Raw genomic sequence first — 14951 nt, forward strand, 5'->3', positions numbered from 1 at the left:
TCTCTTGTCAAATGCAAATAAGGACATTTTTACATCTTTCTTCCCACTTTGTATACCTTTTTTTTTTCTTCTTTAGTAACTGTGGCTAGAACTTCCAGTTCTATGTTGAGAAAAGTGGTGAAAGTTGACATCTCTGTCTTGTTCCTGATCTTAAGGGAAATACTTGCAGTTTTTGCCCGTTGAGTACAATGTTGGCTGTGGGTTTGTCATATAAAGCCTTTATTATGTTAAGATATGTTCACTCTATTCTTACTTTGATGAGAGTTTTTCTAAATAATAAATGGGTGCTGGATTTTATAAAATGATTTTTCTGCATCTGTTGATATGATCATGTGGTTTTAATCCTTTCTTTTGTTTCTGTTTTGTGTCACATTTATTGATTTGTGGATATTATACCAACCTTGTACCCCAGAATAAATCCCACTTGGTCATGGTGTATGATCTTTTTAATGTATTGCTGGATCCAGTTTGCTAATATTTTGTTAAAGGTTTTAGCACCTATGTTCATTAGGGATATTGTCCTATAATTTTCTTTCTTTGTGGTATCTTTATTTGGTTTTGGAATAATGCTGGTCTTGTAAAAAGAGTTTGAGAGTCTTCCCGCCTTTTGAATTTTTTGAAATAGTTTAAGAAGAATAGGTGTTTCTCAAAAATATTTTATATTTAAATATTTAATGAAGAGGTTGGATTCTCTGTAGGGTAGGAACTTATTTATTTACAGGCAACTAATAAATTAGACATGGTCATCAGTATATTTATTTATTTGATCTGGCAAAGCTTTAAGATATCTGTCTTTATTGTATTTCTGTCCATTTCTCTTGATAATTTCTACCATATAAGAAGCATTTAATAAAGTGCGTTAAAAATATTAATGCCACCCTAGCCAGTTTGGCTCAGTGGATAGAGTGTTGGCCCATGGACTGAGGGTCCTGGGTTCGATTCCAGTCAAGGGCATGTACTTTGGTTGCAGGCAACCAATCAATGTTTCTCTCTCCCTGTCTTTCACTCTCTCTAAAAAAATATATCCTTGGGTGAAGATTAACATCAACAATAAATATATGTCAATACCAATCATAGTCACAACAGATGAATTGAATTAGTATCTCTGGTGATGGGACTTGGACATATGTAGATTTTAAAAAAGAAAACCTCATTGAGTCCTGACATATCTCACATTAAGATCTGGCTGGTGGTTGAATGTTGTGAATCAGGAGGTTATGGTTCCATTCCTGGTCAGCGCACATGCCCAGGTTGCAGTCTCAATCCCCAGTAGGAGGCATGCAGGAGGCAGGTGATTGGATGATTCTCTCTCATCATGGATGTTTCTATCTCTCTCTCCCTCTCCCTCTCCCTTCCTCTTTGGAATCAATAAAAAATTTTTTTTAAAGAGAGCAGTTGTTCTCAATTTGGGCTGCAGGTTATAATCACCTAAAGCAGTGGTTCTCAACCTGTGGGTCGCGACCCCTTTGGTGGTCAAACGGCCCTTTCACAGGGGTCGCCTAAGACCATCCTGCATATCAGATATTTACATTACAATTCATAACAGTAGCAACATTACAGTTATGAAGTAGCAACGAAAATAATTTTGTGGTTGGGTCACAACATGAGGAACTGTATTTAAAGGGCCAGAAGGTTGAGAACCACTGAAAAGGGCTTTAAATTCTTTTTATTTCTAGATGGCACCCCAGATAATTAAATCATGATTTGGGAAGTGTGTGAGAACTAGGCAGTTGTGCAGTGTGATTGGAGTGGATGAGTAGAAAGAAACAGGGGCAATTTACACCTGATAACCCCCCAATATCTGTGAAATGGGAGACAGGTTATCTGCTGAAAACCATGGTGATGCGTGAACAGGAGAGAATCTGCAATAAGATGGACAAGGTTTGGAGTCACTGCTGTGGGGAAGGGCAACAGGGTCGGTCAGGGACGTGAGATGCAGAGATGAACACTGATAAGGGTACAGAGGAGGGTGGGAAGCAGGATTTTGTCCTGGGTCCAATCAAGATTCTGTGATTTTTCTTCAATGATACTCAGAAATCCGGGCATTAACTATAGGACTGATCCCAGTTGGGAGTTTTTAGAGCAGGAATGGGAGAAAGAAAAGGATCTATTTCTGAGTTATTTAGTCTTGTTATTAATTTACCAAAACATAATTTCTTAAATGAATGGCAATGATGATTTTTATTGGACATCTGAGCTATTTCCAGTGACTCACCCACCACCTATTAAAATATATGCAGGAGGTTCTTACCCACAAATACCCACCATAACCACCAGAGGGGTTGTTTCTATTTTTTTTTAAAAAATTATTTTATATTTTTTATTGATTTCAGGGAGGAAGGGAGAAGGAGAGAGAGCTAGAAACATCAATGATGAGAGAGAATCATTAATCGGCTGCCTCCTGCATGCCCCCTCTTGGGGATCACAGCCAGCAATCCGGGCCTTTGACCAGAATTGAACCTGGGACCCTTCAGTCCATAGGCTGACGCTCTATCCACTGAGCCAAACTGGCTAGGGCCAGAGGGGTCTTTTCAAAACACATTGGCAGAGCTCTGCCTACTGATCAACAGCACATCAGGGGACAGCTGTTGGACTGCAGCATAGAGGACTGACAGGCCTAGATGAGCAATTTCTGGCTCAGAGAACGTGCAAGGTTTCAAGGCCTGGCACCTGTCACTTTTTAAAAGGTCCACAAGCAATTCTGATGTCCACCTTGAGTGAGAGCCCTTGATTATAGGAAGTAGGAGGAACTGAGATGAATAGCAAGTTAAAAGCAGAGAGAACACATCTTCTAGATTTTTAAAGGAACCTGCTTTCCAGGTTTCCTTGAAATGGAACTCATCACACCTCCAAATAGAATGTGAGAGATTCCACAGAAGGTAAAAGAAAAAGAAAAAAAAAAAAAGGATGCTGATTTTCTCTGGAGAAAATGAATAGCATTTTGAGTTCCCCTTTGCTTCTTTTTAAGAAAAAGCTTATTATACAATATGAGCCCAGTGTGTGAGCTGGGTTTCAATAATGTGTTTTGCAATGTGTTTAGAGAGTGCGTATGAGGAACACTGTGTTCAGGGACATGCCAAGGAGGGGGAGTATTTCCTTTCATATCCTCCCTTAGCTGTTCAGAAGAGGGAAGTTTCAGGAATCTGTGTCAGTTCTAGGATTTTTACCCCCTTCTCAGGAAATAAGTAGCCACTTCCCAGACGGGAGTGAGAGAAGGGTAGGCTTTCTGATTTACACATTTCAGTGAGGTACAGCTGTCAGGAGAGGTCAGTGTGGACTGGGCAGGAAACTATATTGCCATGATCCCAAAAGACATAGAGCATCCAGGGTTCTCAAATCAGAGATTTTACATGATTTTAATGATTTGGCATTTGGAAAAAATTGAACGATTTTAGTATGTAGTGTCAGATTCTTGAGGGTTGCAAAATAAATATTTAAGGAAGACTTTAGAAACAGGGAAACATGAATGTAGCATGCGTACTTTATAACATCAAGCCGTGTTCTTCATATCATTATTAACCCAGAAAAGTTTATGGCCCCAGTTGGAAATGAAAAGCACAGGTCATTAATTTTCAGAATCCAGATTTTCTTGTCTAGGATGGAAGCGAGTGAAACCGGTTGCTGAACGGATGGCCGGTCCGATGTGCACACCCTTGGTCTTCTTGTCTACGTGCTGCGTGGATGCACAGTGGGGTCCTAGGAAGAGGAGCACCATTTAGCTCAGACTCTGCTGCCAATGCTATTTTAGGGCCCCAAGTCCCCCCACTCTGGGTGTGATGGGGTTTTCGAAGGCTGCTTCCTATGAACTCATAAGTGCTGTCTCCTCGGAATCACACTCTGGCACTTTAGTCCCCTGATCGCTGCCTGCTGACGCTGCCAGTGTCTGGGAAGCCTTTGAAATGCCTTGAACCACGGCTGCGGCTATCGGTGTCATCTCCCGTTGATGTCAGCCCAAGTCCTGCTGGGCTGTGCAAGTGCCACACCACGCAGGCATGCTCTCCCGGGCCCAGAGCCATGTGACGTCTGAGCTACGCAGGTCCCCAGGCTGCCCCTGCCAGGAGCTCCTCACATCCTCCAGGGCTCCTTAACCGAATCGGTCCTACGGGCTTCTTTATTTTTATATTTTTTTAAAATATATTTTTTATTGATTTTCAGAGAGGAAGGGAGAGGGAGAGAGAGATAGAGATAGAAACATCAATGATAAAAGAGAATCATTGACTGGCTGCCTCCTGCACATCCCACACTGGGGATTGAGCCCACAACCCAGGCATGTGCCCTTGACTAGAATCAAACCTGGAACCCTTCAGTCTGCAGGCCGACGCTCTATCCACTGAGCCAAACCAGCCAGGGCTTCTACGGGCTTCTTTAAAGAGCTCCGCCCAGGGCCCAGGCCAGAGGCTGTCGGAGCCTCAAAAGTCCTTCCTGTTGGCTTGGGGGGTGAGGAAGGGGGCATAGCTTTTGCTATTCGGCCTGGTTTTATGCTTCATTATTTTTTCAGGTTCATTGAAATATAACATTGTATAAGTTTAATGTTATAATGACAATGTGATGATATGCTACACCTCTATATTGTGAAATGATTACCACAGTAGGGTCAGTTAACATATCCAGCACCTCACATAATTACCATTCCTTCTTTTTTGTGGTGAGAACATTTCAGATCTACTCTCTTAGCAAGTTGCCAGTATGTAACAGTTTTCTTAACTATAGTCACCATGTACTTAGGTCTTCAAAACTTAATCAGTTTATAACTGGAAGTTTGTACCCTTTGATCAACATTTGCCCATTTCTCCCACCCCCGGTCCCTGGTAACCGCCACTCTACCTCTGTTTCTATGAGTTCAGCATTCCTAGAGGGAAGACTGTTCTTTCTTTTCAGAGCATAGTGGTTAGGCACTGTATACACCTACAATTGGTTCTTATGCTTTAGCTTACTCGCTTTAGTGCAGATTCCCCAACCCCCCAGGATGTCCATTGCGCCCTCCTGCCAATAGATTCCAGAGCAGTTATGTCTGCATCTTTTATTCAGCAAATCTTTATGAAGAATCTGCCCCATGCCAGGCACGCTGTTAGGTGCTGCAGGTACCGGGGCGAGAGAGACCAGCTCACGGTCTCGTGGGCCGAGTAGTACATCAATACAGCACACTAACACATATGCGCAGGCTGAGGGAAGTGCAGTGAAGGCAGCGGATTCACTCATGCCCGCGTGTCTGTCTTTGCCGCCCAGCTTGGGTTCAGGCTTTGGTCTGTATCTAAGCCAGGCATGTCAGACTCAAAGGCTAACACGGGCCAAATAAACAAAGTTTAAGTTTATGTGGGCCACAAAAAAACCCCAAAAGCTTCAATTTTCTTAGAAACGTAGTTTATTTTGATAGAGACATGCTGAATACAAAGGGCTGAAATAAATGAGTGATCGTTAACATAAAATAATGGGACATTTTAATAAAAATTAATATTTTTTCTTGAACATTAACTTACCAGACACTGAATAACTGCACAAATTAATAAGCATAAGGCAAATAAACCTATTTTCCTTGTTCTCCGAAAGCGAAATATTTCCTGTTGCGCACACCAAGCAAGTCAGTACAAGACTAATGACGTGGCAATCGGCTGCTAAAATATCCACTGCTAGTGTTAGTGGAGAAAAATGGTGCACCTGTGTGTAAGGGAAATGAATGCAACACGATTATAGTAACCAATCATTAGCGAATGTTGTAGTTCATTATTAATAATTATGTATAGCAGGATATTGTAAAAATTAAGTTACAAAATTTTATTAAAATGTTTCTTACATACCATTATATTGGCTGGGCTGCAAAAATATTCATTGTGTGTCACATGCAACTGTGAATTTGACATGCTTGATCTAAGCATTTAACTAGCAGAGGCATTGCAAACCATTTCAAAGTCTAGAGTTATTTATATTTGGAAACATATGCTTTTCAACATTTGACCTTACTGTTTATGTTTCATCTAAATATACTCAATATCATACTATATATAAATACATATTATATTTCATATTAATGATTACTATCTCAATTAGCATAATTAACACAATTATGAATTATGGTATCTATTATAATATATTTATATGAATATATAAAAATAATTTTTCTATTTCTATATTGTAAATCAAATCACATTCTCTAGTCTAAACACACATCAACTAAGGAGAACATCAGAATACCCCACATGAAAAAGTGAAGGTCAAAAATTTTAGATTAGAAAATTTTCTCAATCTTCAAAAATGGAATATTGCCAAAACCGGTTTGGCTCAGTGGATAGAGCGTCGGCCTGCGGACTGAAAGGTCCCAGGTTCGATTCCAGTCAAGGGCATGTGCCTGGGTTGCGGGCATATCCCCAGTAGGAGATGTGCAGGAGGCGGCTGATCGATGTTTCTCTCTCATCGATGTTTCTAACTCTCTATCTCTCTCCCTTCCTCTCTGTAAAAAATCAATAAAATATATTTTTTTAAAAAATGGAATATTTAAAAATCTACAGCACTATCAGTTTTTAGCAATTCTTGTCCATGGTTAGATGAGCCTACAATTTCACATTGCCTAGAATCCAGAAATGATACATTTATCTATTGTCAGATTGATGCAGTGCCTGACAGGGAACTGAAAGTGGGTCTTAGGGCTTGTAAATTTACTGGATAACAATGTAATGCCTTCCTTAAAGTTGCCACAACTCTATGTATGCCCATGGGCTGTTCCAGAACAGATGATGGGTTGAATTTGTCTTGAATTCATCATTATTATTATTTACCAGAGGCCCGGTACATGACATTTGTGCACGGGGGGGGGGGGGGTGGTGAGGGGGGGGGAAGCTGGGGGGGGGGGGAGTCCCTCAGCCCAGCCTGCGCCCTCTTGCAGTCTGGGACCCTTCGGGGAATGTCCGCCTGCTGGCTTAGGGGCCTGTGGGATCGGGCCTAAGCCGACAGGCAGACATCCCCCGAGGGGTCCTTAGTGCTGCCTCAGAGGCAGGAGATGCTCCTGCCACCACGCCAGCCATGAGCCTGTCTTCTGGCTGAGCAGTGCTCACACAGGAGCACACTGACCTCCAGGGGACAGCTCACGAGTTGAGCATCTGCCCCCTGGTGGTCAGTGCGCATCATAATGACCAGTCGTTCTGCCGTTCAGTCAATTTGCATATTGGGTTTTATTATATAGGATTATTTACTAGAGGCCCAGTGCACAGATTCGTGCACCAGTGGGGTCCCTCAGTCTGGCCTGCGGGGATTGGGCCAAAACTGGCTCTCTGACATCCCCCGGGAGGTCCCGGATTGTGAGAGGGCATAGGCAAGGCCGAGGGACCCCACTGGTGCATGATCAGGGCCAGGGAGGGACCATGGGAGGGCTACAGGGCATGTCCGGCCCCTCTTGCCCAGTGCCTTTTGGGGCCATCTCATCTAGTCCCATTTGGGGCCAGCTGGCCCAGGGAGGGACTGCAGGATGGCTCCAGGGCATGTCTGGCCCGTCTTGCCCAGTCCCAATTGGCCGGACCCCAGCAGGAAGCTAACTTACAGGTCGAAGCATCTGACTCCTGGTGGTCAGTGCATGTCATAGCCACTGGTCAAACAGTCGAATGGTTGGACAGTTAGCATATTAAGCTTTTATTATATAAGATTGGTGAACACTTGCCTCTAATTTTGAACACAAGCAGCAGTATTTGGTCAATACTTACTAGTAAACAACTGTCTCTCTAGACCAGTGGTTCTCAACCTCCCTAATGCCACGACCCTTCAATACAGTTCCTCATGTTGTGGTGACCCCCAACCATAAAATTATTTTCATTGCTACTTCATAACTATAATTTTGCTACTGTTATGAATCATAATGTAAATATCTGATATACAATATGTGTTTTCTGATGGTCTTAGGCGACCCCTGTGAAAGGGTCATTCGACCCCCAAGGGGGTCACGACCCACTGGTTGAGAACCGCTGCTCTAGACAGAAAGAAAGCCCTGATTTGTAGAATTTTCCCCTTATGTCTAAATCATTAGCATTTAACTTTCTCTGGAACATTTTCCTCTCAGAAAAAAATGAATATGGGGCACTTTTAATAAAAAATAGCCAGAATTTTTCTGAGTAATTCTATAATTTGATCTTCTAATTGTTATGAACTGAGTAACAATTTCTTATCAACTCCCTCGGCAGCCTCAAGAGCCTCTTTGCTGACGTCACCATGACTTCCCTGGCTCCCCTTACTTCTGTTCTCCTCATCTTCAGTGGCTCTCCATGGAGCTTAGAATAAAATACAAAAACTTTATCATGGCCTTAAGGGTCTACAAAATCTGACTCAGCCACAGCCAGTGTGGTCAAGTAGTTAAATGTTTGAGGTTCACAGTCCGGTCTCTCTACTTGCCAGTTGTGTGACCTTGAAAACAACTGTTAATCTCTCCATGCCTCAGTTTACTGACCTTTAAGATGGGAAAATATAGTATCTACATCATTGAGTTTTCATAAAGATTAAGAGAATTAATGCATAGAAAGGGCTTAGAACAGTGTTGGGATATAGAAAACTTAAATATTAGCTCCTCTGTGCTGCTCCAGCCCCTCTCCAAACTCTCATTCAATCATTCTATGTGAAAGATATTTACATAAGCTCTTCCTACTGTCTGAAAAGTTCCTTTCTCAATTCTTCACCCAATTCATTCCTACTTATTCTTCATGTCTCTGCTTGACTGTAACTTCTCAGGTGAGCCTTCTGACACCCTGTCTAATTCAGACCCCCTGTGACAGTGTCTCATCACAGAACCGACCTCCCTTTTAAAGTCCTGCCACAATTTATTCTGAGCTCATCGACGTGATCACAGGAGACAGAGTGGTGGAGGCAGGGACTGTTTCCACATTGCTTGCTACATCATTATCAATGCCCAGCCTAAGCTTGGTACAGCACTCTGAAATCTGCCTGCTCATATCAGATGCCAGCCTAAACACCGCCTTCTTAGTATCAGCTACATTTCTGTCTTGATTTTAGGTACTTTTCCTTGTGATTCTTCTCTTTTATTTCTGTGTGTGTGTGTGTGTGTGTGTGTGTGTGTTAATCCTCACCTGAGGATATTTTTTTCCATTGATTTTTAGAGAGAGTGGAAGGGAGGGGGAGAGACTGAGGGAGGAACAGCTATGTGAGAGAGACACATTGATTGGTTGCCTCCTGCACTCCTGCACTTGCCCTGACTGGGGCCAGGGATCAAGCCTGCAACCAAAGCACATGCCCTTGACTGGAATTGAACCTGAGGCCCTTCAGTCTGCAGGCTGATGCTCTAACCACTGAGAAAACTAGCTAGGGCTCCTTTTTTTATTTTTCCAAGAAGAATACATATTCGCTCTAGAAAATTCCTCACTACTTACTTGTTATGTTGTGCTTGGGTTTCCCCTGTAAGCCACCTAAAACTTCTGGGAAACAGGTTAGATTAAAATAACTCATTTAAAGAAATAATAGAGTAAAATAGATATGAGTTTCCTACTTAAACATTTATCTGTTGTCTCAAAATTACATTTCCTTAATTATTTAGCTTGCAGAGTGAAGGCACAAAGTTGTTTTGTCAACTGTCATCCTGTGTGAGGAACTACACAGAATGGCTGCTGTTTTCAGTTTTTATTGGGCCATGTGAGCCTCTAAGGGAGCGAGTGGGTCTCTTTCTTCATGCCGATATATTCTATGGGTTTTGCACAAAGCAACATTGCTTTACCGAAACAGAACACTAACAGCTAACAATAATCATACAACGAATTCCAGCTGTAAGTGGAAATTAAAAAAAAAAAAGGTAATTCAGAGGGAAACTAATCATGAAGCCAAGGAGAATAGTATTAAATACATGAAAGTTTACATTGCCTGGGGATAAATTTGCTGGTCCATTCTAATGACCAAGTGATTTCTTGATTTGTTCAACTTTATCATAGCCTCTGTGAGGCCAGTCAAGCTTTCCAGCTATTAACTCTAGTGCTTCTCTCTTGGAAAGAGGACAGCAGAGTCCTTGTATCCCCAAACCTAAACTGGCCTCTATTGAGCTGTGGAGAGATAGGAAGCTCCAGGCTCAGATTTAACCAAATATACATAGATTGGGGCTTTAGCATTTCATTAAGAATTAACTCTGGCTAAGAATTCATTGTGCATCCAACAGCTCACATCTACAGATATTCAGATTCTTACTGACTGTTTAAAAGTGTTAATGTGTCACTTCTTAGATTGCCACTTCCTGGTGTTGAAACAATGCTGAGTTGGCAATCATCTTCCAAAGCCCAAATTATACACAGTCTTCTACATGTTGAAAAAGGAATTTGGCTTTTCCTCAAACAGCTTTATCTTCTAAGAGAGGTGAAGGAGAGTTCTCTAGGACATGACATACCCGAAGACACATTTTTTTATATTGATATCTTTTTTGTAAAATGAGAGCTGTATGCCAGTGGGCATTTGATTTTAAAAAGGGATGATTTTATGAACATTAAAATAATAATAATCCTATACTAGTATAATAAAACCCTAATATGCAAATCAACCAAACGACTGGTTGCTATGATGTGCACTGACCACTAGGGGGCAGACCCTCAATGCAGGAGCTGCCCCCTAGTGGTCAGTGTGCTCCCACAGGGGGAGCGCCGCTCACGGCTGGTGAGTGCAGCAGCAGTGGCAGAAGCCTCTCCCGCCTCCGCTGCGGCAGGCAGTAAGGAGCGAGGGGTCTCAGACTATGAGGGTCCGGGACTGCGAGAAAGATGTCTGACTTCCGGATTAGGCCCAGGGAATGGGCCTAAACCAGCAGGCGGACATCCCCTGAAGGGTCCCAGACTGCGAAAGGGCGCAGGCTGGGCTGAAGGACCACCCCCTTAAGTGTATGAATTTTGTGCACTGGGCCTCAAATTAGTATATAATTTTCTCTCTTACTTAAGTATTATTTATTAAAATGATACTCATTCATGCTATGGTGACATTGAAGGTTGGTAAAGAAGTTCCTAAGGGTCATGTATCCTGCATTTATTTATGAATGATTCATACCAGAAGTAAGTAATATTTCAATAATTTAGATTATCCTTTTGGTTCATAAATATACTCAACTCACAGTTAAAAAATTTAAATAGTTAATAGTATAAAAAGAAGACAGATTTATTTGTCATTTAAACAGTACCTAAATACAGTAATCAAACATTTTATTAATCTTTAATCACAATAATTTAAAATGTTTTACTTTAGCTCTATATATTTCAACAAATTTTTATTGATTTTGTTTCTTTAACTTTTATAGATATTCAATCTAATGACTCCCTTTAAATTTTATTTTATCGCCGAAACCGGTTATCCTCAGTGGATAGAGCGTCAGCCTGCGGACTGAAGGGCCCAGGTTTGATTCCGGTCAAGGGCATGTACCTGGGTTGCGGGCACATCCTCAGTGGGGGATGTGCAGGAGGCAGCTGATCGATGTTTCTAGCTCTTTCTCTCTCTCTCCCTTCCTCTCTGTAAAAAATCAATAAAATATATTTAAAATTTTTATTTTATCAAGTAATATGGAAGCTCAGAATATTCAGAGTAAACTTTGTTAAGGCCTGATAAATTCTCAGCAACAAAAATGATGCTTAAGTGGATAAATGTTTAAAACATAACGTGCTATACCTTTTTCATGTATAAAAACCATACCATCAACATTGTTAATAAGTCTTGAGATTTGAGGATCTCTTCATAATCCCCCAACCTCAACACCCACGGGAACACAGAGAGTTGTGCACTTGCGCGCGCACACACACACACACACACACACACACACACACACAAAATGTAATGTTGATAAGAAAATGCTCTACTCATTTAAACGACTGGTATGTTAACCAGACATAGTCTGTGGCCACAAATAAGATGCTTTTAGTCTAACCAATGTTCAAAACCTTTGGGGAAAAACAGGTTTAAAATCTTTTTATAAAAGTTTATTTTGTAATTACAGTTTGCATTCAATATTATTTTGTATTAGTTTCAAAATATTCACGGGGATGTAAAGAACAGCCCAGAAAATATAGGTTTAAAAATCTTGGATTCAGAATGTCACCCATCACTAAGACTTGCTCATGGTGAAATAGCACCAAACTCAGAGCCTGAAGATCTGGGTCGTAGAGAATTCTGTGGGCCTCTTATTAAATGACAAGATTGGAGCATTGTACTTTGATTCCACCATTTAGCTAGATTCCTCTGCTTTTAGGATATCTGTGTGTTTATAGTTAGCACATGATATGTTGTCTCTAGGTAGGTAATAGCCGCCATAAAGTTAAGAGTTTGTCAGTTGGGGTCCAACAAGTCTGGGTGTGGATTCTAGCTCTGCTCACTCATTACTGTGTAATTGAATTTAGGTGTTATTCTACCCGCTCCACCCCCCTCCCGCCCCCAGCTTTCCATGTTTATAATATGGGAAAATGGGATAGCGATCTCTATCTCTCAACCTCCCCGAGGATTTAATGAGAGAATGTGTGAAAATGCTTAGCTTAGTAACCGATAATGGCTCTTACTGTGAAATGGTAAACATGACTTAGGATCCACAGCCAGGATCCAAGGACATGAATTTTGCCTATTTTTTTTCCATATGCGACCCATTGCTATCTTGAAATGCGATGTGTAAAACAGACCTCAATCAAGCAAGAGAATACTTATAATTTTATTTTCCAATTTTAAAAATAAAAATGTTTCAAGTGACATAAACGTTACAATTTAAAATAAGTACTATAAACCTGTTGCAGGTAATGAAGATACGCACATCCGTGCCACCACGTTGCAACGCATAAGAACCGTGACGGATCAAGAGAGGCCAAACGAAGGAAGCCCTGCGCCTCCCCAGCCAGCCCCGAGGACCACGGCCCCGGCCCCGGCCCCGGCCCCGGCCCCGGCAGCCGCCGCGCGGAGCCCGGCCCCTGCGGAGGCCGGAGCCCAGGAGCCCGCCTTCCAGTCCCCGGTCCTGAGAGCCCTGTCCCAGCGGGACGCTCGCGCGGAGATTTTCCTGTGGAGCTTTGTGCTCTGGTCTGACACCATCGAGATGGTGCGTGTGGCCGGCCACCAAGCTGTGTACAAGTCCGCCTGGCTCTACCCAGTCTACCTGTTCAGTTTCATCTCGCTCCTTCGCATTATATTCACGCCCCAGAACCCCCTGCTGAATTCCCTGGGCGTCCTGCTCCAGGATTTACCCTTCATTTTTGTCAGGCTTGGCTTAATCATCGACCTGGGCACGATCACGCCCGTGCTGGGCCTCTGCAAGAATGTGCTGGTGACTCTCTCTTACGGTTACTTCAATTACTTAACCAAATACAGGGTTTTCTCCTCCTTTGAGCTGTCTTCATTTTAAAAAGGAACTGTACTATAGTTAAGCCTCTTTATTATGCATGTGGACACATTTGTAATCTTATTCTTTTCTGGGGTATATGTTTTTGCACTATATAAAAGAAATGAAACTAGATCATAGAAAATAAGCTATTTTTTTTTTTAAAAAATGGTACCATCAGGTTTTTTAAATGTGTATAAATGGTGCTAAATTTAAGTAAGTTTATGTCCTTATAAGTTGACTCCCCTGCATCTCTAAAAAATAGTAGTTAATTTTAGTTAGTTTTGTGTACTGCACCTTTCTTAAAACACTCTTCAATAAAGCCTGTAAACCAAATGAGAACATGTTTCTCCACTAAATTCAAGACTGAGATTTTTCTTATTTAATTAATCATATTATATTAAATATCACTACAGGAATTAAATAATTAAAATTAATTTCTAGAAAATACACCTGGAGTTCTTGAATAATTTTTAGGTTATACTTTTTAAAAATCTGAATTGTAGTTTTAGGGTCTCCTTCAAACATGGAATTATGTTCTTCATCCTACTTTGATAAGTGTATTTTATGTAATTAATTGATTTCAGCAGAGAAAGCAATTCTGTTTAACATATTTGCCTCACTTTAAGGCTTAGCTTTTTTTATGAGTACTAAAGTACTAACGTAAAGATTGTTTAATATAGTAAATTCAAGGTACATCAGCAATACCTAGGTAAAATTTTATAATAGGAAGCCATAAATTTGAGAGGTAGATATCAAAGCAAAAGAATATTTTGGGGAATTTGAGACCATCATAAAAATAATCACGTACAAGTCCCGTTTAAAATTAGAGTTCAACTTACAAATGCACTAGTTAGTGTCTTACGTGGTTATTATATAAAACGCATAGCTTGATGTAAATAATTAGATACATAATTATGCAATTTGCCTTCACTATGTTGAGACACTCTTGAATATTCATAGTAGAGGCTCTTCATTTTATATGAATTTTCTGGTGCTAGAAGGATTTGCAGAGTCTTGTGTGTGCAGAATGTTTTACAGAGCCAGGCTCTTCAACAATCCGTTAACAAATAGCTTAAAAGTGTAAAACTGAATTTGCCTGCCTCCCCTTACTCTCCACCAATGTCCCCAACTCACTGTTCTGTGCTTTCTGGTTTCCCCTCACATTGTCAGGCCTATTTGCAGCTGTTAAAAGCTTAGCTTCTGGCTTTGACTTTGGGCAAGTTATTTGACCACTGTAAGCCCTAGTTTCCACATCTAAAAGCTGAGCAATGGCGGGAGTGGAGGGGGATGGGAGCGTGTGATAGAGGGATAGAGGAGATAAAAGGTGATGGGAAACATAAAATAAAAGTTGTGGAAAGTACTTTAATAGGGTTGAGAGGATTAAATGAGGGAAGGAATGTTTTCATCACATTGTCTGGCAATGAAGAGTAACTCAATAACTGTTAAAGTATTTTAATTGTATCAAATAAAAGAGAGACAGGTAGCTAAATGCATTATTTTAATTTTCCTTTTGCATTCTTTTCTGGGTCTCTGCTTACCCTCAAAAATAATAATTTAAACCATGCACTTATGAAAAATAATATGTAAGTCTTAAGTATACCTGAAGTAATTTTTTTATCAAGTAGTAGTATGTTCATAAGTGAGAAATGTA

General features: G+C 41.0%; 1 protein-coding gene across 1 annotated transcript in view; it reads left to right on the forward strand.

Annotated features, from left to right (window-relative positions):
• Positions 1–14951, forward strand: part of TMEM236 (transmembrane protein 236) — a 42517-nt gene extending 27566 nt beyond the window's left edge. Inside the window, exon 4 of the mRNA XM_059660467.1 lies at positions 12723–14951. Coding sequence (XP_059516450.1) covers positions 12723–13321 — 599 coding nt within the window. The 3' untranslated portion in view covers positions 13322–14951. The remainder of the gene's footprint in view (positions 1–12722) is intronic.

The sequence above is a fragment of the Myotis daubentonii genome, chromosome 1, assembly GCF_963259705.1.
Source record: "Myotis daubentonii chromosome 1, mMyoDau2.1, whole genome shotgun sequence".
Taxonomy (NCBI): domain Eukaryota; kingdom Metazoa; phylum Chordata; class Mammalia; order Chiroptera; family Vespertilionidae; genus Myotis; species Myotis daubentonii.